We start from the raw sequence: 26,916 nt of genomic DNA, 5'->3' as shown, positions 1-26,916 counted from the left end.
TTCCCAGAGGCTATTTTGCCTCCCACCTCTTCTCCCTCTTCTCCCTTCCACCTTATTGCAGCCCTAACACTACCAACACCTCCCAGCTATGGGTGCACTCCCTGCTCCCCACCACCATCTTTTCAGCAGAAGATTTACACATCTTGGAAAGCAGAAAACTTTTTTCTTTCAATCACTGTCATTCTATATAATGCAGCACGTTTATTATTTCTTTTTATTCTGAAGCTTTTAAGCTTGAACTTTTCTTGTTCCACTAAGTCAGAGTCCTGTGTTTGGTGAAAGAGATTCTGATTCTGATGATTTATTACAGTTTACAAGTGAGACATTTAAAAACCTTCCCCCGCCAAACTAGTAAACTAGTAAGCAATTAAAAAAATACTAATCTACCAGAAATCCACATACACACCAGCAGGATTCAGCCAGGACTCTTGACTACACGCTCAGTTCGTTTCTCTCGTCTCTCTTGTCCAACCTGTAGAAAGTTTGCGTAAGTTAACACTGGCTGGTAGTGGGTGTCTGGGTTCTTCTGAGTGTGTGTGTGTGTGTGTGTGTGTGTGTGTGTGTGTGTGTGTGTGTGAGAGAGAGAGAGAGAGAGAGAGAGAGAGAGAGAGAGAAGGAGGAGGAAGACAGCGAGAGAGAGAGAAGTGAAAAAGGGTGAGCGGCATCAAAGCGTTGCTCTCAGCTGCAGCTGCCAAGCTTCCTCGTCCCCAGTTAGCAGCCATCCAGCTGTCAGGCTGCGCGAAGAGGAAGAGAGGGGGGAAATCTCTCACCAGCCATATGGTCCCCAGTTCTGTCGGAGACACTCCACGCTCCGTGGGCAAATGGCAAACTCATATATCTAATCAACACTCTTAATATCCAGACCTGAGACCAAGGATATTTTCAGAGTCTTGCCTTTCAACAACATAGCAAAAGGGAGTATATGGAATATGACCAGGCACTTAGAGTATGTGTTTATGGTGTTATGTGAGCACTGCACACAGGTTACAGGGGTTACAGGGGAGTACTGTGTTTGTGAAGGCCTGTTTATGTTGATATTGCTGGGGTCATTCTTTCATTAAAAAAATAGTTTTCTAAAACAACTGGGTACTGTAGTTTTTGGCAACTATCTCTCAAACAGGAGTGAATAGTGTATTTGTTGGTGACTATTTTCAGCTTTGGATTAATACTTAAATTGGTGTTTATGAAAGCAGGTGGATTTTTGGCATAAAGTATAATACAAAAAATCTTTTGTTGTTTCTAACTGCAGTCTCCAGCTCCATCTGATTGGCCTTCTCTACTCATATACTAACACGTGTAACAAAGTGTCTTTAAGTAGGTGATTCAAGTATGTCATTTCCAGTAATAATGCCGTGGTAAAATGGTGGTTACTGTTGATGGGTTTGTTGTAGTCATCCTTGCTGCGATGTGACAGACAATCAGATGCTAACCCTCGAAAGAACTTGGAACGTCCATTTAACCTTCTGAGCAGTGCCCAGCTTTCCAGGACATTACAGATTACAATGCCAATGTAATAATACTTGGTTTGGGTTTTTCATTCTATTTGTCTACAATGAGAAAAATACAAAATTATTCCTCCAGCGGGATATTTTTTCTGGTATGGAACAAAAGATTCAATTTTCAATTCAATTTTATTTGTATAGCGCCAATTCATAACAGAAGTTATCTCAGGACACTTTTCAAATAGAGCAGGGCTAGACCGAACTCTTTATAACATTATTTACAGAGACCCAACAGTACCACCATGAGCAAGCACTTGGCGACAAGGGCAAGGAAAAACTGTCTGTTAAAAGGCAGAAACCTAGGACAGACCCTCCGGCTCCAGGTGGGTGGTCGTCTGTCTCGACCAGTTGGTGTAAGATCATGTTGATGTAATAGCACATAGACTTCCCTTATGAAACTAATTCTCTGAACGCTTGTCTGGTCTTCTTCCATGTGAAACATTACCATGACAGTAATACGCGTAGTGGATTGACTTGAGCCCTTCTTTTAGTTGAGCAGAAGCTGTTAGCTGTAGCACAGCTAGCCCCAGAGAGCATGGGCTTGAATATGGCTTTGTGCTGTATCTGTTAGCGGGATGCTACACCTGCTCATCTAATCCTGGCAGGCCTCTGCCTCCAGTCTCTCCGGCTGCAGAGTAACGGGCGCCTTATTGCACTGAATCATGGGGAGGTTTGTCGGTATTACAGCGACATTGCTGTGTAAAGCTTGGAAACAACCGTCGCCCCCTCCTCATCAGGACTGAAGAGCGCAAATCCCTCCCCAGTTCAGCAAACAGCTATTAGTGTATGGATGGAGCATGTAGCCTGCAGTGGAGGTTGTGGATGTAGTAATTGGTATGTGTGGGAGAGCAAGATAGACAGAGGCAAAGACAGAGAGTGTTGTGGAGGAAGAGAGACAGCGTGAGAAGGGGAAGTGGAGAGAGATTTAAATAGAATCAAGAGGTATGGACGGGGGGCAGCTGGGCTAAGACGGGAAGAAGGGGAGTTATCCAAGTCCCACAAATCTTTGCTCAACCCAACAACCTGAAGCAGAGGCCATTAAAGCAGGGAGAGCTGGGTGAGATAGCAACCTAGATGGATACGGTGGCAGCAATGGTTTGGAGGGACAGTAACTTTAATGGCCCCACTGGGTTTTTAATGAGTGTTGTGCCCCAAACAAAACGAGCTAATTAGTGTTATCATCCATATATCAGACCCTACACACACCCATGCGTTCTCAGGCAGACAAATACACAGTCTGCTGCACACACTCGCAAAAACACGCTCAAACTATTCAGAGCTTCTTTATTATTTTATTTACATGTTTCACATGTGACATTTCCACACATAAACTTAATAAAACTGCTATCAAAAGTAGAAATTGAAGCATCACTGTGTCACTTCATTCCTTTTTGAATTTGATTGTCTCAACCTATGCAGTCGCACTCTCTATTCACTTTCTATTTCATCCTGAAGTGAGACCCCCCTTCCCGCCACCCTCTTCCTCCTACACACAAACACAGACTTTCAAGCCCATAAGGCCGTGCCCTGTTTGTGAGAGGAGCGATTATGTCTACACTGGTTTAAAAGCAGGATAACAATGCCACGAACAGGCATTTGGAAAAACTGAAAAAAAAAGGGCTCAAGCCAATATCCCGGCATTTGGACTCAAGCCGCTGTTACCTGCGCATAAGCCGCGTGTTTGTCACGCCATCGCCTCTGGTTGACCACACCGCCCCACCAACCCCACACTTTATTTCTCTTGCACTAAGCCTATTATAAAATCAATAAACAATTGAGCTTTTTTTCCCAGTCCTTTTAAATCTTTTTCTCCTCTATATATCCTCTGAGATGAAGGGGAGGCATGCAGGCAGCGGCAGTGTGGAGAGCGCAGGGGGTAAAAGAAAAGGGTGAAGGAAAAAAAGGAGAAACAAATACAGCTCAGTAACCCCTTGCTTTCACAATCTTGAAGTCAAGTGTGTTTTTAACCAACTGACGTCCATGTCAGAGTTATTATCCAATTGCATCCAATCCAGCAATGAGCTTCCTAGACCTGGTTCTGACCCTCAGATCTATCATTTGCACACAGTCATGGGAAAGGGAGCACATGAGAGTGTGTACTAAAAGAAGCTTTGTGTACAGACAGAGAAATAATTTCCCTGCGTGATCTGACATTTGTGATGTGTATACACGGTTTGTTGTAACTCAGAATCAAATTTCCCATTCGTACTTTGACCCAATGCAACCAGATTTTCAACCGGTGCTCCATCTACTTTCATCACATCACTCTATATAACTTTTGGAGTTGGTGTGGTTATAGAAAGCTCATGGGAATGATTGAGGGATTTTTAATTGTCACATTCTCGAAATGTAATAACCCTTGAGTTGATAAAAATCAACAAACACCAACTCTGACAGCTGATTTTCAAATTAGGCATCAAAAAATGTTGCGTTTACAGATTTTAATTCCCTCTGTCAGTTTAAACTCATATTTCAAACTCAGCGGTGGGGAGATGACAATATAAACTTCTTTTTATTCCACCAGTCACAGAGAAGTTGGAAATTAGAATGTCTGCTACAAAGCTGTGCAACCCCCCCCCATCCTCCCTTCTTTTTTTTCTCCCCCGTTTTCCAACTTCTCACTTTGTTTACTCCTCGAGTCTTCTTGGAGTGCAGATACAGTAATTACCAGTGATCAAAAACAGCGCAGGTTTTTCTGCTGATGCTTTTGATGTATGCATGACATCGTGTGTCGCCACATCATCAGTAACACAGAAAGCAAGCAATTTGTGGGAAATAAGCTTTTGCCAAGTATGCTTTAGTAGATCCTTTGTAGAGAGGATACAGTATATTCCACAGATTGTGACTAAAAGTAATGATCATCTTTACAACAGCTGCAGATGATGATATATTGTCGCAGCAGTGTTTTATTAATGTAAGATGGTGCAGCCTATTTAAACATTCTTGCTCGGCTCGTTGTTCTCTAGGCGTCGGGCCTACACTCATCCACCATGCTTGCTGTATACAGTGGCCGGACTTTTGACTGCAACAGATTTCAGCAAGCTGTTGATTGCGTCATCTTGGACTTTAGTCTTCTAGAGAGCCTCCATCTTGGCTGACCCTTCTTTCAACATGCCTGCTATTGGCTGACCCCCTGCTTAACCAAGTTCTCATTGGCCAGCAACTCCGCCCCCCCTGCCTTGAGCCAAGCCTTGATTGGATGACTCAAAAGATCTCTGGAAAGCTCTCATCAGGATGGTATAAATGAGTATAGATGTGGACCATCGTGGTAAATCGTCCGCGCCTTCCCTGGCTGCCATTTGGTCCTCGGAGACGGGGCCGGCAATACACCCAGGGTGTGTCGATGCTGGACGAGCATTTGGCTATTCCCAGGGTTTGTCCCCCACAGAGACCCTGTGTGGGCCGCTGGTGGTGACTGTGCTTCAGGCAGCATGGTGTGGCCATGTGTGTCACATCCCCCCTTGTCATCCCACCAGACGGAGGGCTGCATCATGGCTACCGTCCTGTCACACTTGGATGATGCCTCTTCGCCTCAGAGTTTGACAGTGACTTGCCTTAGTGACAATTACCATCAGAACCAGCTTTCTTATCCACCTGGTTCAAAAGGTCTGTGTGCTGGAGATTGGCAGGCATTTAATTTTGCCTCTCCCACTGCTGTCATGCTGTGCCATTTATTTCACTGCTCCGTTTATGTTTCTCTCTGCTCTTCTTTGGTTATGGCATGTTAACCATTTAGTCCTTTTCACATCATGATATTTCTATGCATGTACAGATAGCAGACAACTGCAGTCCTGGTTTGCGGGGCCTCTTGCCACCATATCACACCTTTATTCACCAGGAGAGCTGGAGAGAAAGAAAGCCACTCTGTAAGCATCCGCGGTCCCTCCCTTTACTCCCTGTGTTTTGCTCCTTCTTCTCCTTATTTCCACTGGGAGGAACACTGACCTCATTTGTGAGGACAATAACCCCCTTGACTTTGGGGATTAAGACATGAAACCTTTGTGGATTAATTAGGTTCAGAGCTGAATTCATTTTGTCGCCATGGAAGGCAAAGAGAGAAAGAGGAAAGAGGAGGATATGGGCTGTAGGCTCCATTATGAATTTGCTGTTTGCCCAGATAGATATATTAAAAACAAATGTTGGGGCTGATCACATTTAAATCCTCCAACAGAATGGAACTGCATTTGTTCACTGGGCTAAGCATTAGCATGGGAAGTAACAGTAACACAAACTGTCAAATCACAGCAAGCATTATAGAGTCTTATACATCAGTGCTGACTTCAAACCAGGATTTTGCAAGCGTGGAGACAATGTTAGCCCGCTGAGCTTAACTCTTTGGCAAGGTTACGCATGCAAATATGGTTTGCCGGACTATCTTCAATCCGCAATGGGCTGGAGCCTGAATCTGTGCATTCACGCCTCTAGATCTACTCTTAAGCTTGTCACACATAATGTAGCAAGTAGCAGTCCTGACAATGCTGCAGGAATCACATTATCTCAGTTGTCGTGGAAACAAAGCAAAGTGTTTGTTTTCCAAGATGCGGTGCAATTGCAATTTAGACGGTTTACACCTATTGTGCTTTTTTTTCTTTTTTTCAGTCAAGAGCATATGTTGTTTGAATGTATCTTTAGCTCGCAAAAGGGGCTGTTAGTTAGATGTTTTGTTTACAAAATAACAAAGGTGTTTTTTTCACCAAAGGCACAACAGAAGATGTGTTAATGCATGTTTCATGTCATCTTGTGCTCGCTGTAAATAAAAGCGACTGTTGTCTTATTAGAGTAACACCTTCTGAATGCGACAGCCTCAGGTATAGCTCCCTTATGGACCAAGTGTTGAACATGTGCTTGATGAGATGCCTTCCTCACTTTCATTTACAGCTCTTCTAATGAACCTCCATCTCGTCATGTCTGCCGACTCCCTTATATTTTTTTATCTGCCCTCAAGTTAACATCGCCCGACGGCCCACACAGTGAGCATATGTTTATGTTGATGATAAGGTTGTTATAGCAAGTGAATGTCTCTCTTATCCTCTCGGTGTTGGCTTGTAAAGCATAAACCTCCGTGTGAGGATCTTAGACGGAGTCATTCCCAGGCCTAGATTAGGCCTCGGATTGCTGCACATAATACACGTGGAGATTCTTGATCTTCCTAAATCAGAAGGCACTTAAAGAATGGGTTTTACAAGAGCACACACTTCAAGGACATTCAAACAAACCTCATATGTAGATATAACACTGAGGACATTTAGGTCACGCAGTTCACAGTATCTTGCCTCACCTAATGTATTAACCAAGACCACAAAGGTTCCCTGGTTAAGACTTTCCTGAGACTTGAGTGTAGCCACATTTCAAGGTAACATCTTTTAACCCCTGGGCTGCCATCCAGCTCTGAAAAGTTAGCTCCTTCCCTCCTGAGGACACAGGTTTATCCTGGGCTTTCATAGAGAGAGACTCACATTCCTCCCCAGTGGTCCTCCTCATTCCTCCTATCCTCCGTCTTAAGACGTGGAGCTAAGTCGAGGCTAAGCCACAAGTCACCCTCATGGGGGGACGGATCGGCCAAATGCCACCTCTCCTGGCAGGGCTTGCAGGTAGGGTGTAATCGTGCCGGCACAGTACTCTCAGGACCAGAATCAGGTATTTCCTATTAGACACAGAGATGAGGAGTGGATTTTCAGGAGGAGGATGGGAAAGCTGTTTTGGTCAATCCTCCCTCCGTCTCAATACATCAGTCCTTTTCACTCATGCCTCTTTTGTCCCTCCTCCCTTGCCTCTTGATCCTTGAGCCCTTCCCCCTACTTGACATATTTCCTACCTGTTTTTGCTGGTACTTGACAAGACAGGATTTTGTCTTCCCTGGCATCCCCTCTTTTCATCTTTTGGAGAGAAGGGCAAAAAGAGGATGAGGGATTGAAAGTTTGTGGAGGAAAGTTTTTGGAGGACGTTTCTGGATTATGTTCACAAGGCACAAGCTGCTCACAGTGTGAACATGGCACGTTGTCAATGAGATCTATTTCCATGACGATTATTTTTATACTCCAACAATCAGGGAGCCGACAGCACAGTACCACAGGAGGAAAAAAAAAGTCTTTCTTCCAATTCGATACACCCTCTGTAACATTTTAGCTGTAAATACTAACAAAGCCATGAGGGAGAAGATAATGACAAGATATCAACCTTCTTCTGGCGTCACAAATTCCCATTCTAGTTTAACTAAGTGTCCTGTTGAGTTGTCAAGTGCACCGAACCTCGGGCTGCGTACGTCTTCTGATCGGATGCTCTCCACTGCTCAGTGTTGCGGTAAATGCAACATCTGATGGCTTTCTGAAATCCAGCGTGTTGGACAGGTGAGATGCTGCAGCGAGCGTCACTTTTGAGATGCGAGTTAGCACCATGTCACCCATCCCCATCTGTAAGCTTTCAAGATTGCATGTTCGGTGTGTGCGCGTATGTGTGTGAGCGCATGGTTTCGGGGAAGTAATTCAAACTGATTTTTATACACTGTGTGTCCAAGAATTGTAATGAAAACTCTTGTAAAAAAAGAACATTTGTACAGTCTATCAAGAATATGGCAACTAAACAACTGATTTGGAATTCACTGCCATATTCAGTGTCACTATTTGACTTGGTGTTTGGCAGACTAAAACAGGGTGCAGATTGAGAGACAGTGTCACAGGGAGAAGGAAATGTCTTGCCTCCTTCATCTGCCATTTAGATTGCTTCCATTTATTGCTTTCCTAAGCCTTCCCCTGTTATTCAGACCTGAAAGAAACGATCCGTCACATTCACCTCCTACTTTACATGAAGTCAATGACAACTGACAGGACATGTCAGATGCGTCAGTACATCTCAATGCGTGTATATGACTCCTCTCCCAAAGTCTTGCGTGCTCAGTGGGCTGTTGGAGGGCTTTCTGCAAGACAGAAGGGCTTGGCTGCAGAGTGGGGCGAGAGCCAGCCATCTTGATGATTTTTTCGGGGTGCATCACCATCTCTCTGGCGGTGCCAAGTGTGCACCAAGGCCATGCCATTCACTGTAGAGAGTGTGTGATAGGGGCACGCCATCTCCCATCTCTTCCAGACATCTCTCCGTCTCTGAAACAAAGATGAATCTGGTTGCCACATTAAAGACAAACGCTGTGATTTCTGCGAGCAATAGAATTGTAATTCAGTGAAGCTGTAATGAATGCAGTGAAATGGTTGTCTAGTGAAACATTTTGTGAACTCGATTAGAGGTGCTAAACCATTTATTTGTGAAGTCTGTTATTGCAGACATAATTTGTGGTGGCAGCACAGTTTACCTAATTTTATTTATGTATTCCCTTGGTCAATGTTGTTTCTAAATGAATGTGAGATTTTCGTCTTATTGTCGAGCACTAATGCCGGGATGTAGTTTGTAACAAAAAGAGAGTTACACGCGACTGTCTGCTGTGTATTAACTAATCCATTCAGGTTACTGTTCCCATGAATACTAGTCAAATAAAAACATGCATAGATTTAAATAAGTGCAAATTAAGCTGTCTGCTCAAATTTCCCATATTGATAAATTGTCCAAAAAAACCAAATCTTAATTTAAAATGTCTTACATGAACAGCTTTGTTCTCCTATGCTTTGAGCTGTAAAGCACATGCAAAGCTTACAGTATTTCACCTCTTTTTTTCCTCTTTTTCTCTCCTCCTCCTTCCCCCTCTCCCCAGTCTAAATTAACGCCACATAACACCGATCGATGGATCCCTGCTAATCGCGTTAGACGTTTTGTTTTAAAATACCAGCGCCCAGCTGGTGACTCCTAGCACTCATCTGTTTGTCTCTGTCTCTCTTTCTCCCTTCTCCTTTCTCCCTCTCTCTGTTGCTCATTTTCTACCTCTGTCCATCCATCCCCTCCCTCCCTTCCTCCCCTCCCTCCTTTTCTCTCTCTGCATCTCTATCGCTCCACAGTGTGTTTGCTTTACAGGCTGGAGGGAAGGGTGGGTGCAAATTTGGCCCACATCCTAGGTATCACATATCTGACCATATTTCAAGCCCAAATGAAGCATGTTAAAAAAAAAATCCCTTTTTCGCTTTAAAGGTCAGACATTAGTGCTGGTAAAAATTGATCTGTGGATTTATGAATTTAGCCCTGTTGTTGGGGCTCCTTTGTAATGGAAGATTCAGTGGGGGAAGCTTAACATTGCATTGTTTTGCTTTGACAACGCAGCCACGAGAGCCCGTGCAGCTGTTCCCCATGCTCACAATGGCAGATTAATTAACACAATCATGTGGCGCTGGCTCGGGCTCAACAGCCAGGTCTGCTCAGGGATAGATAGGTAAATCCTATACATGCATTTCCAGACTACCACTGAACATTCTTGTGATGCCGCGCCATAACTAGATAGATTTGGTCGCTGACTGGTCAGCTGTAGGCATATAAAATTAAGGTTGAACAGGGGGATCTGTCGCTAATTGCACTGATGTTGATGTCTGTTGTTGAAATTGTGGTGCGTGTGTGTGTGTGTGTGTGTGTGTGTGTGTGTGTGTGTGTGTGTGTGTGTGTATGTGTGTTTTCAGATATTTTCTTTAATGCAATTGGAATGATTTAAATGTATCTGTGTGCGTTTGTGGCATCTGTAAGTGGCTGGGTAGGAGTGTGTGCCTATTTGTCTGCTGAACTAACAGTATGCCAATAAACCTGTGTGCATACATATGTGTTTCTGTCAGTATAGGTGTGTATGTGTGTGCGTGTATTCCTGCTAGACACCCATCATCAGCCGGTCTAAAGCCGTTGCCATTAGACAGAGCCCCTCTAATTAAGATTCTGCCGGTCGACCCGTCTCTCTTACTTACTTAGTTCCCTGACATTTTAAACTGTCTATTATGCCGCCTGGCTTTCAGGTGCAATGCTGTGTAAATGGCAAGTCAAAAAATTATGTATCTTTTACATACAGTTATCCATCAGGGACGGGGAGGAGGTGGTGGGTGACGGATCGGACCCGGTGTTTAAATTATTACCGGACTCTGTGATCTTTCCCGATTGATCATATCACTTTGCGTCCTCCCGTCACTCTATTAGCACCTTTCTTTCTTCCTCACCAATACTTCCCTCCCCTCGTTCTCCTCCTCTCCCCCTTCACTCTTGTTATTTTTAATATTTCATCACATTCTACCACACACAAACACACACCTCTCCTCACTGTTTTGCATGAACATGACCGCAGTTTGTCAATATTTTACCCTTGGCCCATCCCCTGTGTTGATATAATGATCACTTAACAGTCAAGAGTAAGGCGAGGAGGAAATTAGGGCGTCGGCAGCAGAGAGGACAACAACACTGAAGCAATTATGTTTCTTTCAGCCCAAGCATTCTCACGTTAATGAAATCCCTTATCGTAAGGGGAAGAGGAAGGTGGGGAGGGGAGGACAGGTGCACGAAATGTACGTCGTTCATTTATCTTATTCTCTGAAATGAACGGAAGGAGCGGCGAGAATAATGTAGAGATAAAGTCCGGGCAACAAGTGTGTGTAGTATTTTTTTTTTTTTTTTTTTTTTCATATCGCTGGCCCTGCATTTTGCAATGACAGAGGAAGAAAAGGGAGATGAGTTTGTGAAGCCGATGAATGAGAGAGGAGGAGGAGGGGAGGGGAGAAGGGAGGGCATGGTGTATCACACGTTAGCATCTTCCTAAAGGACAAATCGAAGACACTCCCCATGCTAACATTTGCAGTATTTACCTTCCTGCAAAATGTCTGCCCTTTTCCTTTATAGATGAGATCAGTCACAGTCTTAGAAAGACACAGAGATCCAACTGAAGACCTTATGACAAAATGGGAGTGATCAGGGTCTGTATAATGAGTTTTTTTGTCTGTGGCTGACTAAGGACTTGTAGCAGAAATGGTAGGACAGGGTAGTTTTCTCACTTCAGCTGAAACCTATTGCGGAACTTAAGAGTGGTGAGCCACTTCCTCTGTGTGGCCTAAGAATGTTTTTATTCATTTTTTACTTTACCTTTATTTACCCAGATAAGTCAGTTGAGAACCAAGACTCATTTACAATTATAACCTGACCAAGAGGCAGCGACAGGAGGCCAGCAACCATTAAATCATAGATACAGCTAAACAATAGCCTTATAGACAAAATTAGAACATTGAACAGAGATCAGAGAAGCCAAATTCAAAAGCAGGTACAGTCATCAGGAACTAATGCTTGTCATGTGTTATTAAAGGAGGGTAACGGAATGAAGGTGTGCAGTTTTAGCATCTTTCACAACTTCTTCCAGTTGCTAGAAGTGGCAAACTAGAATGAGTAACAGCTAAATGATGTGCAGACTTTACCAATGACCATACCAATGAACTGCAAGAATGTGAAATTCCAAAACATTATTGTACATTTTACAATCTAATACAAACCTTGGATAGCCTGTATATTTTTCAGCAGCAATTAATTTGTGTGTGTGACTCATGGTCAAGTGCATACTTTAAAGTATTTTTAGGGACTGTGCATGAAAACAGGTGTGGAGCGAATTTTCCGTGGAATCCGCAGAGGGACAGAGATGATCTCACCGCTAGGATACTTTTGGGATGACAATTCATAAATAAATAAATGCCCCAGTCCTTGTTAGCTGCTGCTATTAGTAGTGTTGGGCTGCAATGACACTAATGTCTGCTTTGGGCTGCTGTGCTTGGCTTCTTTCTGTCTCTCCTGTAAAAGAAGGCTATCTGATTGGAAACAGATCTGGGGCACTGGGGGGGCTTGCCCCAGCTCGTTGGATTTAATGACCCATTTCCTCAGCTGCCTCGTGCCACAAGCAGTTAAACGACAGTCAAGGTGCCCAGAGGTTCCCTACCATGGGACCGGGGGGAGTACAGAGTACACTTGCTGTAGAGACAGAGTGAGTAATAGAGAGCGACATACCCCGGCTACCAGGCAGCAAATCAAAGCCCATTTCCCCAGCAGGAAGTTAACTAGCACCCACCACAGTCACGAGTGAGATGTTCAGTGCATTCCAGGAGTTATTCTGTAATCTAGTGTTGGAATTTACTTCTTTTGGTGTAGCCATGCTTTAAACAGCCACCAGAGAAAGTGGATACACTTGTTGCATATCATCCAGTGCGTGTAGAGGAGCTTGGCCAACAGCAAGTTTTTTGCAGTCAATAAACTCAAGGACTGCATGGCATTATTGTCTACTGAGGCTATTCCCAGTGAGGACATGCTTTTTCTATGACAGATTTATCCTAGTCCTGATCAATGGAAATTAATAGGAATGTTTCCCAAAAGCATCTTAAGGTTAAGATGATCTTAAATCCATTTTTACCAATCTTCTTAAGCTCAAGAGATGTTTCCCAAAAGCATTGTAAGAGAACTCCAGTCTTTTCTAGTCTCTCTTAAGTGTATACTTTTCTCATGAAAACTGATGTTCTTTGTTAAGTGATGTTTGATGTAAAATGAGTGATGTTTGAAGTTACCAGAAAATAAGTAAAAAACTAAACTAACACACACAAATTAATTCAACCATAGATTTATGCCTCTGATCTGTCAGGACCTGTCATCATCGTCTTCCTCTCCCTCGTCTATTTCATATCTCTTCTTGCTGAAATGCCACTTTGACATATTTTCAGATTCCATATTTTCTCTTTTATATTTATTGATGGTGTGAATGTTGTTTGCCACGTGCTTATGGGTCTAATACAGAACTGATGAAAGTATGACATTCACAATAGATGACGTCCCTGGGAATACTTGTAGAAAACACCTAAGATTGACTGTTATCGTGAGACGTGATTTACTCCGACATAGTGAGAAAGCTATATAAATGAGACTTCCATTTTAATCAGTACTACTGCTGCATATTGCCTCTGGTCACTAGTGGCAGCACTGAGCACACTGCGTTGGGTGAGGAAGACATGTGCCATCTTCGAGTACATCATGTTTTTCTTTCCTTATGATTTAGCATCTGCCTTTTGATTTTTTTTTAAATGCGTGTGACTGAAATGTTCGGGTTATCTCTGACAATGTGGCAGTTCAACTCGTATGGCTGTTGGACATCATCTGTACAGAAGCCCTTGTTCTTTCAAACCTGACATTTATCATTGATTTTTTTGAAAGTTAAATGAGCCAGAAATCACTTAATGTGGGAATTTGGCCAGCACCATACAGCCCTGGACCCGCACACTGACACAGTGTGTGTCTTAGAGTTGTGCAAATGATGTGAGCCTTACTCTCCACTGATCTTGTCTCACATAACATTAAAAGAGACTCCGCCAATTTAGCATTGCACTCCTGTAACACTGTTGGACTCACAATGGACAATTAAACAAAAAAAAGGATCACAATCGATGCAGCAGAACTACAGATATAATCTTTTTTATTCTATGCATCATTTTTCTTGTCAAACCTTCACTACCCACAATGCAACTGGACTGCCAACAGTTTGATTTTAGATTTGGTTGTGTTATGCTAGCAGCAGCTACTGCAGCCTTCGAGCAGCAAGCTTCAAGCAGAGATGAGGAGTGGGCTAAAGAGATCTGGTAACCTGACTTGGTTTTAACTCCACACCCACAAGGTTTTGGGGATTTTCAAACTTGTAGGCCTCTGTCCCAACCTGCATTTTTACATATGTGATCATCCCTGAGACCTGTAAATAAACTTTGATATGTAAAACTGGTGGATTCCCCTTTAAATGTGCCATAAGGAGTTTTTCAGATTCCCCTTGAAACCCATTAAATGAGGTGGTGGAAACTGCTTTTGGCCATTGGGGCCGCCAAAATCAACACAAAATGTTCCTTGTAGGGGCTTTAACATCTGAGTTGATCATGCAAAACATGATGTTGCATTGGGAGAAGTTCCAAGCAGCTATGATAAAGAACAATGATGACAGTTGCCGAATGTTTGACACATTCTGCATTTGGATTCATCATGTAGAATTTTGTTACTAAAATGTCCCTGCAGGCTCTTAAAAAACAAAACAAAAAAACAACTTTGCAAGAGAAAACAACACAATGCAGTTAAATAGACAACAGATTATATTTATATGACCTCCTTTTGTTTAGGGCAATAATGTTCCATTTATAACAATGAGCCCACTTGACCTTCTCTACAAGTACAGCGACAGTGCTCGAGACCCTGAGGAGAGACCTAAAACGGCCATCAAACTTCCACCACTAAAAACTTGAGCACGCTCTGCCCTATCAAGCTAATGATCAATTATTAATATCCACAATCCTCAGCCTTGATGTGGCTGCTTGGATATAGAAAGCAGGCAATTATGTGCTACTCTCTTATTTGGGTTTTGGCCGCCTCCATCTCCGGCCTGCCTCTCCCTCTCCATGCGTTGAGCTCCCCTATAAATATATAACAGATAGTTCCTCTTAGCACACCACAAGTTCTTATTAGGGCCCTCTCATTGCAGATATCCAGATCCAGATTAATTTGTAATTAGTCTTGAGTTGTTGAGCCTCTGAAAGATAAAGGATTCCAACTCCCATTCTATTCGCCCCAAACACTGACGATCACTTAAAAAGAACAAACGCTCTCGTGCTTGATAAAAATAGCTTAAGCTCGGACTTATTTGTTTGGCGACAAATGCCAGACACATATGTCTGAATGGCTTGGGTGATGCTAAAGCAGAGAATAAATGAGTTGGTCTATAATAAAACTTGTCATTGTGTCTCTCTGCGTGTTTGTTTGTGGGAAAAAAGGGGGGAAAAATTGCTTAACAATTCATCAGCGCAGCACAGGCAGCCCTGGCGTTTTCTCGGCGCAAGACGTCACCGCGAAAGCGTAAACTAAAAAAACAAGAAGGAGAATTAAAAAGCTATCTGTTTTACTTCTTTTTTTCTACAATGTAATTCTCTTTCCAGGAGGCACCCCCTCGGCGGGTTTCTTTCAGGCTTCCCATTAATTTGCCTCCAAATTTCATACATCCCTCCACAGATAAAAAAAAAGATAAATGGGATATAGACATATGGGCTTTTTTTTAGGCAGTGTGTGTGTGAGAGTGTGTAAAAAATACTGGAATAGTTTTTAGTCATTTAAGAGGACAGGGGGTGTAGAGGCAAGGGGGGGGGCGAGGGTGGGCTGGGGTGGGGGGCTTCAGTCTATTAATAGTTGAGTCATCAGTGCCTCAATGTTCTGAAATGGCAAATTGTTAGATCCCCAATGGTGATTATTACTTGCTGTCAATGACCTTCATAACAAATTAAAATTATGCGACTGGGACAGAGCGTGCTCTTTAATAGGCGTTATGCATGGGATTGTGTGTGTGCACGCATTACTTTGTGCATGTAGATGTGTGTGTGTGTGTGTGTGTGTGTGTGTGTGTTTGCGTGCGGGTGGCCAGAGGGTGAAGGCCTCTAGCATTTAAAAAGTCCCCTCCCCTTGCTAAAATTGGGGGCTTTCTCTCATTTATTCTTAAAGTGTGGCGCTATCGCTTGTGGTCATTGTCTCATGTCCATACACAAACACACACGCACACACATGCACACACTCGGGCGAGATGTTTGCAGCTACAGTATAAATCTTTTTATTTCATTTTCCGAGACACTGGACAAGTTCATAGAAGAGGAAAACGGGACACGTCCTTGGTCCCTGGATTTACTGCCTGACCACACTATGGCGGGAGCAATAGTCTCTCTTTCTCAGCCACAAACACACACACACACACACACACACACACACACACACACACACACACACACACACACACACAGTATGTATGCATGACGTGAAGCAGATTTACCCACTTTAGCTCCCCCTCCACTGTGGCCTTGTTAAAAGTGCTCATCGCCCCTTGTGGTAATATATGTCTTTAAGTGCACATTTATGCTCCTGAGCTATTGATCACTGCATATTCCCCACCCGATAATTACTCCACCTTAATATGCACCCTTAATGAGGCTTAATTGATTCATTTTCATTGATGAAGAATAACGCCACTAATGGCTGTGGTGTGCAGAGCATCGATGCCACGTACAGTATAGACTCCGACCAGTGCCAGGTGGATGGAGGGTGGGATAGAAGCCGTGTCGCTGGGTTTGATGATTGGCCTATTGTGCTTGCTGTTGATTTAGCATGCACGGGAATGAATAGAAAATCAATGGCAGCTTAGGGAGGAGTTCTACTTTATTAAAGGGGCAGTGCAACAGGGTGGCTGTCATCTGTAGGTGACTGTCCATACGTACAGTAGCTGGAGAGGAATTAGGGCTTTTGCTCGTTCCGTTCCCTTTCCTTTCTTCTGCTTATATCCTGTCATGTCCTATCCCCTTTTTCTCTTTCGTCCCTTTCCTCTTTTCACTTTTCTTTTAAAGTAATTGTATTAGTGTTGCTTCCTACTATTTCCTTCTTTCATTTACTTCCTTTGGTTTATTTTCCTTTCTGTTGTTTTCTCCTTTTCCATTCCTTCCCTTTCTTCCTTTCTCATCTTCTCACCTTTTCTAAACTTCTTACATTTGTCTTTTTTTCCTCTCCCATCTTTTCTTTTTGTTCCACTATCCTGTCATGTCCTATCATCGTTTTCCTTTTCTCCTCTTTTCTAATTTTCCCATCCTTTTTCCTTCCGCTTCCTATTGTTTGATTGCCTTGTTTTTGTCCTTTTCCATTGATTGGTTGGTTCCTTACTCCTCATTTCCTTTTCTTTTCCAATATCCTGTAATGTCCTTTCCGCCTTTCCTTCATTTCTTTTTTCCCTCTCTTCACCTTTCCACTTAAGTCCTTTCCCTTCATTTTCTTGCGTTTCTCTATCCATAGAAAGCCAGCAGTATCCCAGTAAAGAGACAGCGACCTAGTCATCCTTCACTAATGGTAACCACACCACTTCCTGCCAACACAGACTGAGAGGGGGCATGATGAATATACACCCTGATTATTATAGCACTACACACACAAGCACACGCACACACACATTGGCAAGTGTGTGTGTATACAAACACACAAACACATTAGTAATTGCTCTTGTCTTCGTGTCCTAAAAGACACCCACCTCTGTCCCCATCTGCCTTTTGTGCTCTCATGCATACGTGCAGACAGTGGTGGACAACACACATAAACGTACACACACACACACACACACACATATGCACACATATGCACACACACACACACACACACACACACACACACTCATACACCCTCAAGCATCATCCACAGCCTCTCAACGGGGCTATGATCACCCTGCTAGAATGATAAAGTTAGTGAGACATCAGTGCTCCCTCAGACATTTGTATGTGCATGTGTGTGTCTGTGTGTGTTTGTGTGTGTGTATGTCTTTTTCCAATGCTCTTTGAAGCCTGAAACAGACTTGAGGAGGGGGGGGAACAAAGGTGGGCCGGTGCCAGGGAGAAACTTATGGCACCATTCCTCTTCCCCTAGCTGGGCAGAGGCATAGCCTTTACTGAGGGAGAGAGCCACCTTCTGTCAGTCTGTGAGGGGGGAGGAGGGGAGAAAGAGGGGTGTGTGTGTGTGTGGGGGGGGGGATGAGAGCGAGAGAAGTGGAAAGAGAGGAATGGAGGGGGGCGAGAGCATCCTAAACAGTAGCAGTGGCATTGGTCAAGACTGTCCATCATTTCCACCTGTGCAGTGATAGGGAGTGAGGTTTGGCCCCTTTAGAAGTTAAATTACTCCTGCAGATTGTGTTAGGCATCAGCTACTATTTTAGGCTGTATCTTTAGAAAAGTGTTTTTTTTATTTTTTATTCTGCAGCAATGCCCTTCACCCAATAGTTTTTGGAGAAATAATCTTCACAGCATGAAGATCACACTCCCTGAATAGATATCCTGCACTTCCACACCCCCTTCATTCAAGAAAGTGCTTCAAACAAATAGCTTTAACACAATTCTGCACAACGGAAACCACTACCCTTTCATTACCCAGGTTGAAAAAAGGGAACTATTTCTCCTCCTCCTCCTCCTCCTCCTCCTCCTCCTCCTGTTTTCCCCTCATCCTCTCTTCTTTTTTTTTCCTCCTCCACAACTCCAGTTTTAGTGCGGGCGTTCACTAATAAATATAAATGTTTGTGATTAGCATCTCTGCAGCACAGGTGCATGTTTGTTGCGAGGGGAGGCTTGTTCATTAATTTTCAGCCATGAAAAGTGCAGCGCGCCATGAACGGAGAGTCCAAATCACACACACTGATAAATGAACGCACAGATTGTTAATGTACCATTGTAAGGCTGCTGCCTCCACCAGCTTTGAAAAAAAAGGGCCTGCTGCCAAAAGCAGGGCTATGAGCGCGCGCACACACACACACACACACACACACACACACACACACACACACACACACACACACACACACACACACACACACACACACACACACACACACACACATAAACACACACTGGGTCCGAGAGGTGTGGCAGGACGCTATTCAGAGGTCTAGATTAAACTGAATAGAGCTTTAGAATGGGTGTGTTTTTTATTCTTACACATATAGCCAGGGATTATTTAGATTATATAGACAGGACACCCCCTGGTGTGAGGCCCCTGGCTTGTGTTGTCTAATTAGATTTGGTAGAACTGGTATCTACTGCTAACATCGGCACTAGGAACCTTGTGTCCCGGTATAAGGGTGTATTGGCGTGCTTGACTATGCGGATTGGGCCTTTCAGATAAAAACATTTGGCGCTAAAAGCGAATTTATTTGGGTTTGTCCCGAGAATGCACACCCTGCGTGAAGCGGCGATTTGGAAAACTGTGGTTAATCCTCGAAGCATTATTATTTTTTTATTATCACCATGATGGTCATAATCATGATTTCATATCTGGATTAACGCCCTCCGCCACCCCTCAGTCTGGGCTGACATGTTTGCTCTGGCGTGGACACAACACGTGTGTGCATTATCAGAATCACCACATACTGTATGTATTAATTAGATAATGCATGCTAAATCTAGAACCGATCCTCAATATGCTTTTTTTGAGATACGGTCGAGACTGGAACGCTCACAACAGGAGAGAGCAATGCTGAGGAAGAGTAAACAAAAGAGAAAATAAATAAAATCTGCTTCAAAATGGGCTGTTTTTCAGGAGCTGCAAAAATGTTTTAATAGGGGACTGCCGAGCACCTGCCTTAAAATGTCGTTTCAACATCTCCCGAATGCCATTTTGCTTAATTGACTTGGAAATGGCCCAAATGTATTGCTGAATGCGATCTAATTAATATTAATAATAAATGCCATTATTAACATCAAAGAACATCTGGTGCCCCTGTTTACCCCACCGCCTTATATGTAACACATTCTGCTGCTGTTTTCATCTCACAAGCATTGCGCGGGTAAACAACAACTTGCATTTCCTTTATTTTTATTTTTGTTGTTTTTTTCCCCGCAATTCATTTGGTCTTTGGTTTTATTTCTGTCGCTCGATAGGGTCAGTGGTAAAACAGCAAGTATGAGGTGAGGATGCTGTGTAAAATTTGGAGCACAGTTGCTCTTTTCTGGTCCCCCCCCCTTCCTCTTTTCTTCTGCTTGTTCTTCTCGGTCTAGACCTGGTTGTTGTAATACCTTAGAGACTTCTCAGATCCCTGGTGTGCTCCCTCAGAAAAAAATATATGAAAAAAAAACAAAAAAAAAAGCATCTGCACGCTAAGAGAGCCTTGCATTAGGACTTTCTCAATGCCCATAAATCATGGACCAAATAACTTTAATCTAAAATTTCATTAAGTAGTCCTTGTCAGGTAGTAAAAGGAGGGGGATAATGCAGTGGTGTTTAATGATAATTGGTGTTTGGTTAATAAATTCTGCGAGTTCAGATTACGTTTTAGCAGTGGCTGGAATGCTAGCATCAGCAGTGTAACTAAACCTCAAATTGATTAACTCGCATGAACCAGACGCTCACAAAGATGGCAGTGGTCCAAATCAAAAAAAGAACGAGAGGGGAAGGGGGTGTGTGTGTGTGTGTGTGTGTGTGTGTGTGTGTGTGTGTGTGTGTGTGTGTGTGAGTGTGTATGAGAGGGAGAGAGAGAGAGAGGGAGAGCAAGCGAGCATCAGGCCGGATGGTGTTGTGTTGCTCTGGTGTAAGGAAATCAAGTCCCCCGGGCGCCATTTTTAAAAGCCTAATGCCTTTCAAATGATGTCATCACATTTTACTCTTTCTCTCTTTCCCCTCCCTCCCTCCCTCCCTCCCTCACCCAATCTCTCTTAATATCTTTCCCCTTTTCAAACTGTTTCCGTCAATCACCCCCCCCAACCCACCGCCACCCCACCACAGCCACCGCCACCTCCACTCCCCTCGCTCCCTCCCTCCCACCACCACCACCCCCCAGTTATTTGGCTACGGGGAGAGGCCGGCGGGCTTCGACGGGAGTCACGTGACGCATTAGAATAATGGCCGGGCAAGAAGCAAAACATCTTGTGTTTTTATGACTGATGTGCTTTTTTCCCCCTAGTTTTATTTCCTGAAAGTGATATCATACTAATCAAAACCACAGAACGTTTAGAGTGCAAAGTGTGATTGAAAGAGCACCATTAAGGAACTGGCAAACCCCCCCCTGCCTTCCACCCTCTCCCACCATCTCCCCCCACCAAGCCGCACCCCCCCGGCATCCGTATACGCACACACAATCATTGGCTTTGCTGTTTATTTTTTGCTGTTGTTGATGATTTTTTTTTCCCCTTTTTTTTTTTTTTTTTTTGTCCTCCAAACTGGGTGTGGTTGCTGTAAAGGAGTAGGCACCGTGCCCCATCCCAGGGGTACCCACATGAGCACTGGCACACACACACACACACACACACACCTACACACACACACACACTCACAGATCCTTATCAATTTATATATTTGTCAGTCAGTCGTGGAGGCTGCCCTGGTGGCGTATCCCCGCGGTGGCGATGCATCGGTCGATCCGTTGCGAGATCCTGGTGACGTGCGGTCGGAAGGGAGTGAGGTGTCTCACACACACACACACACACACACACACACACACACAGACACAGACACAGACACGCACACTTACACACACAGTTGCACTTTCGCACACAGTTTCTCAGAGGGGAGTGTGAGTGCAGCAGACAGCAGGCAGAGTGACTGATACTCAGCCTGCCTCCCAGATGGCCTGCTCAACTCTGCTCCAATCTGATCTCAGAGCCTTTGTTCTGGCATGTTCCATTACGCCGCCGTGACACCAGTAAAGGCAGAGGGGAGAGGAGCTGGTCTCAGATCAGATATAGCTGAATTATACATGTATTTCTCTTTTTTCCCCCCTCCCTCTGTGATATTCTTGTACTAGCGCAGTCACAGTTCTGCGTATGTCATGTTTTTCCTGGGGTAGAGGTGAGTGAGGGGTTTCGTAGACGACAGATTCAAACTGTTTGGATGTTTGAGTTGATGGGAGGATTTAGGGGGGAAAAAGAAGGAGCAGTGGCTCGAATGTTTCATCAGAAGGCATTCTTTAGTGATTTTATTCTTGATATGAATTATGATCTTTTGTGGGGATCAATGAGGAAATAAAACATGTCAACCCACCTTTGACACATGCAACAAATTTAGATGAGAGAGATGCATTGGCTTGTAAATATTACATATCAAATATTAAGTATCAAATTACTAATCAGTGAAAGTGTTTTATTCCTAAAGAATCCTTCTCTGCCGCATTTACAGAAAAATCAACATCTGGAGAACCTGTAATGATTTTCTTAGTTTTTTTGTGTTCTTTTCGTCAATTCATTTAACTGTAGATATGTTTTCATAAAGCATTCTTCTTTTATTGACTTTATTGGCCATTGTATAGATATGGAGCAAACCTGCCAGCCCTGTACAATTTTTATTAGTGTGTTTTTTAGTGCCCTCAATGATGGCCTAATGCCAGTTTTTCTTTCCTCAAATGCAGAATTCTAGCAACTCTATCAAAATGGTTTAACGGAAAGATTTTGAATGCAAGTACAAAAAAAACATCAGGTCCTCTTAATTGTACGATAGTGTGAGCAAAGTGAAAGCATAATAGTAGGTGGCCTTTACAGGCTTTTACATAAAAAGCCAAAGGCTCACCTGTGACAATCACTTTAATGTTGCGTGTCCTACAGTGAATCTCCTTTGCATGAAAAAAAACGATGAAAGATGGAGAGCGAAAATCAATACTCGGAGGATAGTTACGGCTGGGTGTCAACAAGCGATCGAGAGTCTTTCCCCACATTGCACACCCAGCTGTGAACGATGATGCCTAATATACGGGGTGACCTTCAAAATGTCATAAATGTGTTGTGCAATAAAGTGTCAATATTTGTGGTTATATGGAGCAGGATGACTTTTACAGTAATTGGAACAGCCGCATTAAAAGCTGCGGATCAGTCAACTGATTAAAGACAAGCACGCTGGACACCCGGCCGGTGACGTGCAGTCTCAGACATATGCGTACCTATAGGTGCACGTGTGCATAGGTTCACATCACGTGCGTACACACTCAGAGGAGCAAGGAAGTACGTCCCAAAGTTCTGTTTTACCTTTCTTTTGTAGTGTGTACTGTGTGTGTGTGTGGGAATGTGTGAAGCCCATTTATTATTGAAGGGCTGTTATATGCCAGGAGAGCACACTCTCATCCTCTCAGTAGTGTGTCTTCCTCTTACAGGAGCACTATTAACCCTGACACACAAGGACGTGTGTCTGTGTGTGTGTGTGTGTGTGTGACAGAGAGAGACAGACATGCAGAGCTTGTGTGTGTGTTGTGTGTGTGTGTGTGTGTGTGTGTGTGTGTGTGTACTCGTTTGGAAGTGTGGTCTGGTGTTTGTCCTGCTTCTAATCTGTGTTTTGGATTTTTTAATTTTAGCCCCATCTGGGGTGGGCAGGTGGGCCACTGTCTGTTACACGATCTGGGGAATCTTTGCCAAAAAGGGATCTGTACAGTAGACCGCTCGAAATATGTTTATGAGGAGGCGACTATGGCTACAGTATGGTGCAGTCCTGGACCAAGCACTGGGGGAATTGTACTTGCTTTTATTTATTTATTTTCTGTCTACAGGCCGTCTTTTAAATGCATTCAAATGAAAATGCAAAAGAGGGGGGGCGGGTAGGTGCAGCTGATGTGTTCACATAGTGCTGAAATTATGCAGGAAATTATATTTTCACCTGTGATATTTTACATACAATTTGTGTTTAGTGCAATTTGCATCAGGCTATGCAATATGTCGTAACTTGCAGGCCAATACTACAGAATACAGAATTTCCATGAAAATGTTGCAGTTTTTGAGTGGATTTAAGTAGATATAATGAAACACAGAACCATTTTCAATGTTCCATTTTAACAACTCAATAAATTTTATTAGTTGTCATTTAATTCAATTTCTGGAGGGTCAATCCCCGCTCCCTGTCACAGGTGAAAATAATGGACAACCTTGTTAAATGTCCCTCTGTTTAGGATTTTTTTCTCCACCTCTCTTACTCTCTCACACACACATCATTTAAAATCATGCAAAAAGTGAGATCATTTTAAACCAAGATCCACAGTTTAACATCTGCTTTTAAAAGCCTAACCGGCTTCTTTCTCCTCCCTAGTACACAGAATTAAACCACACAGTTGCCAAGCCCAAGTAGAAGCAGCTGGTATTTAGTATCTGCACATTGTCACTGACTTACATTTAGGTTGCCTTTCAGTTTCAGTTGTGATAAATAGCCTTCAGCCTGATAGCGGCGTTGCTGAATGGAGTTGTGTGTTTAGTGTCAGTGTGGAAGAGGACTTGCTGACTTGGGTCTTTCCATTCTGTAAACCTTATTTGACTCCCCGACAGAGGAGGGGTGGAATGGGGTGGGGTGGGGGGGGGGGGGGTGGTTGGCGACAGAAAAGAAAAGATTAGGCTACTGTTAAAAAATGCTCCGTATTGTGCGGCGTGGTTGCCTAAGTGGGTTGCTCGATTTTGATTCTTTTTCTGGCCTCCAACCCCTCCTCCCTACGCACATACCAAATCATGCGCCAGATTAGAAAATAAATAACATTTTTTAACTGTATTTGTGCTTCTTTGACTCACGTGCACACTGGCATGCAAAATAATTTTTCACAGCGGAGGCCACAGACTGTGTTTGTGTGTGTTTATGATGAAATGATGTAGCCATCAGTCATGGCTATATTTCATCTGTACATCTGTTTTTTCTTTTCTTTCACCTCAGCAAAGAAGAGATAAGTGTCACTGTTGTTCTCGACCTCAAAGTTCATCACTTCTCCAGTTCCTTCCTGCCAGTATACTTAGATGAATAAATGTTGATGCACAAAAAAAGAAAAAAAACCCAGCGTTTTATATGATTCTTTTACTGCAATAAAATCCGTAAAATCTGTCGTGACAGTTCGGCATTGTTGAACCTCCTGCACGGCGACGTCCATCAAATGCTATTGGAACTGGTACAGATATTTTTAATTTAACAGCTACAAGATACAAGACATATCAAGCATCTGTTGTGTATTCCTTTTTGTTTCTTTCAAGTTTTTTTCTCCCCCCTTTGTTTTGAACTAAACTGTGTCGCTCGGGCCTTTAAATTCTGCACTCATGACTGTCAGCACATCACAGGCTCTTAACCACCCGTACAGCAAGGCCAGTGTGTACAATCTGAGGATGACACCCTCACCTCAGATTATGCTGCTGTCAACACATTCCCAGGTTGTCGTCAGTCATTTTAGATTCATATTCGGGAGGTGATTGTGTTGATAACAGACTGCTGTTGCACTAAACTGTGCATCATCGTTTTTTGGCGTGCGGAGGAAGCGGCGGAGGGCGGGGTCAAAACCGTTATCACCCTATCATATCTCTGACAGCTACCTGTCAAAATCAGGTCGCAGGAGGAGATGCGAGGAGATCCTGCGATGCTGACATAGCCAAATCTATCTCTCTCTTTCTTCCTGTCTTATTTTGCATTGTTAATTTCCACTGCAATCCAGCATATGCTTAATAGGAATGATGATGATAGAGAGGATAAAAAAAGAAAAACAGGAGGAGAAAGGAGAGGCGGTGGTGGTGCAGGTGGCGGTGGTGTTGAGGGTGTGTGTGTTTGGGGGGAGGGGGGGTGTATCTCAGGACTATGGTGTTTCTAAAGAAACTGAAAAGCTTATGAACTGTCAGCGTTCTGTCAGGGAGGAAAATAGCGCGGCCCGTGAACCCGTTTGATGCGTTTGACTTTGTGTGGTGTTCGCACATTTGAGAGAGGGAAAAACGGGGGACAATGAGAGACAGACAGAGGAGAAAGAAAGGAAAGGGGAAAAAAAGAACGTGTTGTTTTGTGATGTGTGGAGGGCTGGTTTGAAGTGGCACTCAACACACCTTCCATTTGTCTCTCCCTCCTTGTGCTGTCTCTCCAGATGTCGGGGAGGACTTGGGGAAGGCGGCGGGGAGCATTCAGCCGTCTCTGTCCCAGCATCGCGAGCGGAGTCTGGGCTCGTCCTCCAAGGATTGCCCCTACTGTGGCAAGTCCTTCCGCACCTCCCATCATCTCAAAGTCCACCTGCGGATACACACAGGTCAGTACATCCACCGATATCACTTCTGCAATGCACGGACCGCATTTCTCCAGCAATTAAACATTTATTGTACTTCATGCAAAATTTACTCCACTGCTTGTACTGACATTCCTTCTGGGGTTAGCCTGACATATTGGTTTATGAATATTGCCCTAATCAGATATTGGAGTCTATCTGCCTCTGATATGATGGATATGATGCAAATGAATTGATTGCATATTACTTTTGTAACTGACACTGCATTTGTTGTCTCTGGGAAGCCCTTCATCTGGATTTGTTTTAATGCCAGACTAAAAAGCAGTATGTTAAGATACATTTCAAGATTAAAAACAAAACTAGAAAGAAAGACACACAAAGAAAGAAAAGAAAATGGAATGAGAAACCTACTTACAGTACAGACTACCTCTATCAAAATTAAGTGCACAGATGGTCACAGTTTCCAAATCACAGTATCACAAAGTTCTGAAAATAAGCAGTACCATAAGAACCCAGTGATCCCAGTTCATCACTAACACATACTGTAATTCTCACCTAAATCATTACCCTGTTTAGTCCACAGATATTTTCTGTGCAGTCTCATCAGAAGTCAGATTGTAAAGCATGCTCTTCAAATTGACATAAAGACAAATAAATACAACTATTTACATGTAGGAATATGCGTTTTCCAACAGTGTCCCTCATTGAGGCTTATGGCCCTGTTATTATTCAGTTTTTTTTCATACTCATCATTTCATTGAGCTCTAATTAACACAACAAGGGTTCAGTGTCCTCCGATGACATCACTCGGAGGGCAATTTCACACTCGCTAACTCTCAATAACTTTCTAGCCAAAACAAAGCCGGCCTGTCCACAGTTTAGGGATATGCGTGAGAGGATGTGTCTAATAGATTTAGCTTTATTTTTCAGTCAAGCATCCTAACCCTCTGAGCTCTGCCCATACATCTCACCAACCAGGGCTCAGGCAGTTTGTGACAGTCTGTCCGCTGGTTGTTACTGGGAGGTTAAGGCTGC

General features: G+C 43.5%; 1 protein-coding gene across 10 annotated transcripts in view; it reads left to right on the top strand.

Moving 5' to 3' along the window:
- The window catches only part of znf536 (zinc finger protein 536), a 229,003-nt gene that overhangs the window by 124,549 nt on the left and 77,538 nt on the right, over positions 1 to 26,916 (top strand). For all 10 annotated transcript variants that reach the window (XM_051379884.1, XM_051379881.1, XM_051379878.1 and 7 more), the window contains one exon: positions 25,747 to 25,905. In XM_051379884.1, the coding sequence (XP_051235844.1) occupies positions 25,747 to 25,905 (159 nt within the window). The remainder of the gene's footprint in view (positions 1 to 25,746; positions 25,906 to 26,916) is intronic.

Source organism: Dicentrarchus labrax, unplaced genomic scaffold (assembly GCF_905237075.1).
Source record: "Dicentrarchus labrax unplaced genomic scaffold, dlabrax2021, whole genome shotgun sequence".
NCBI lineage: Eukaryota > Metazoa > Chordata > Actinopteri > Moronidae > Dicentrarchus > Dicentrarchus labrax.
This window is presented reverse-complemented; position numbering and strand designations above follow the sequence as displayed.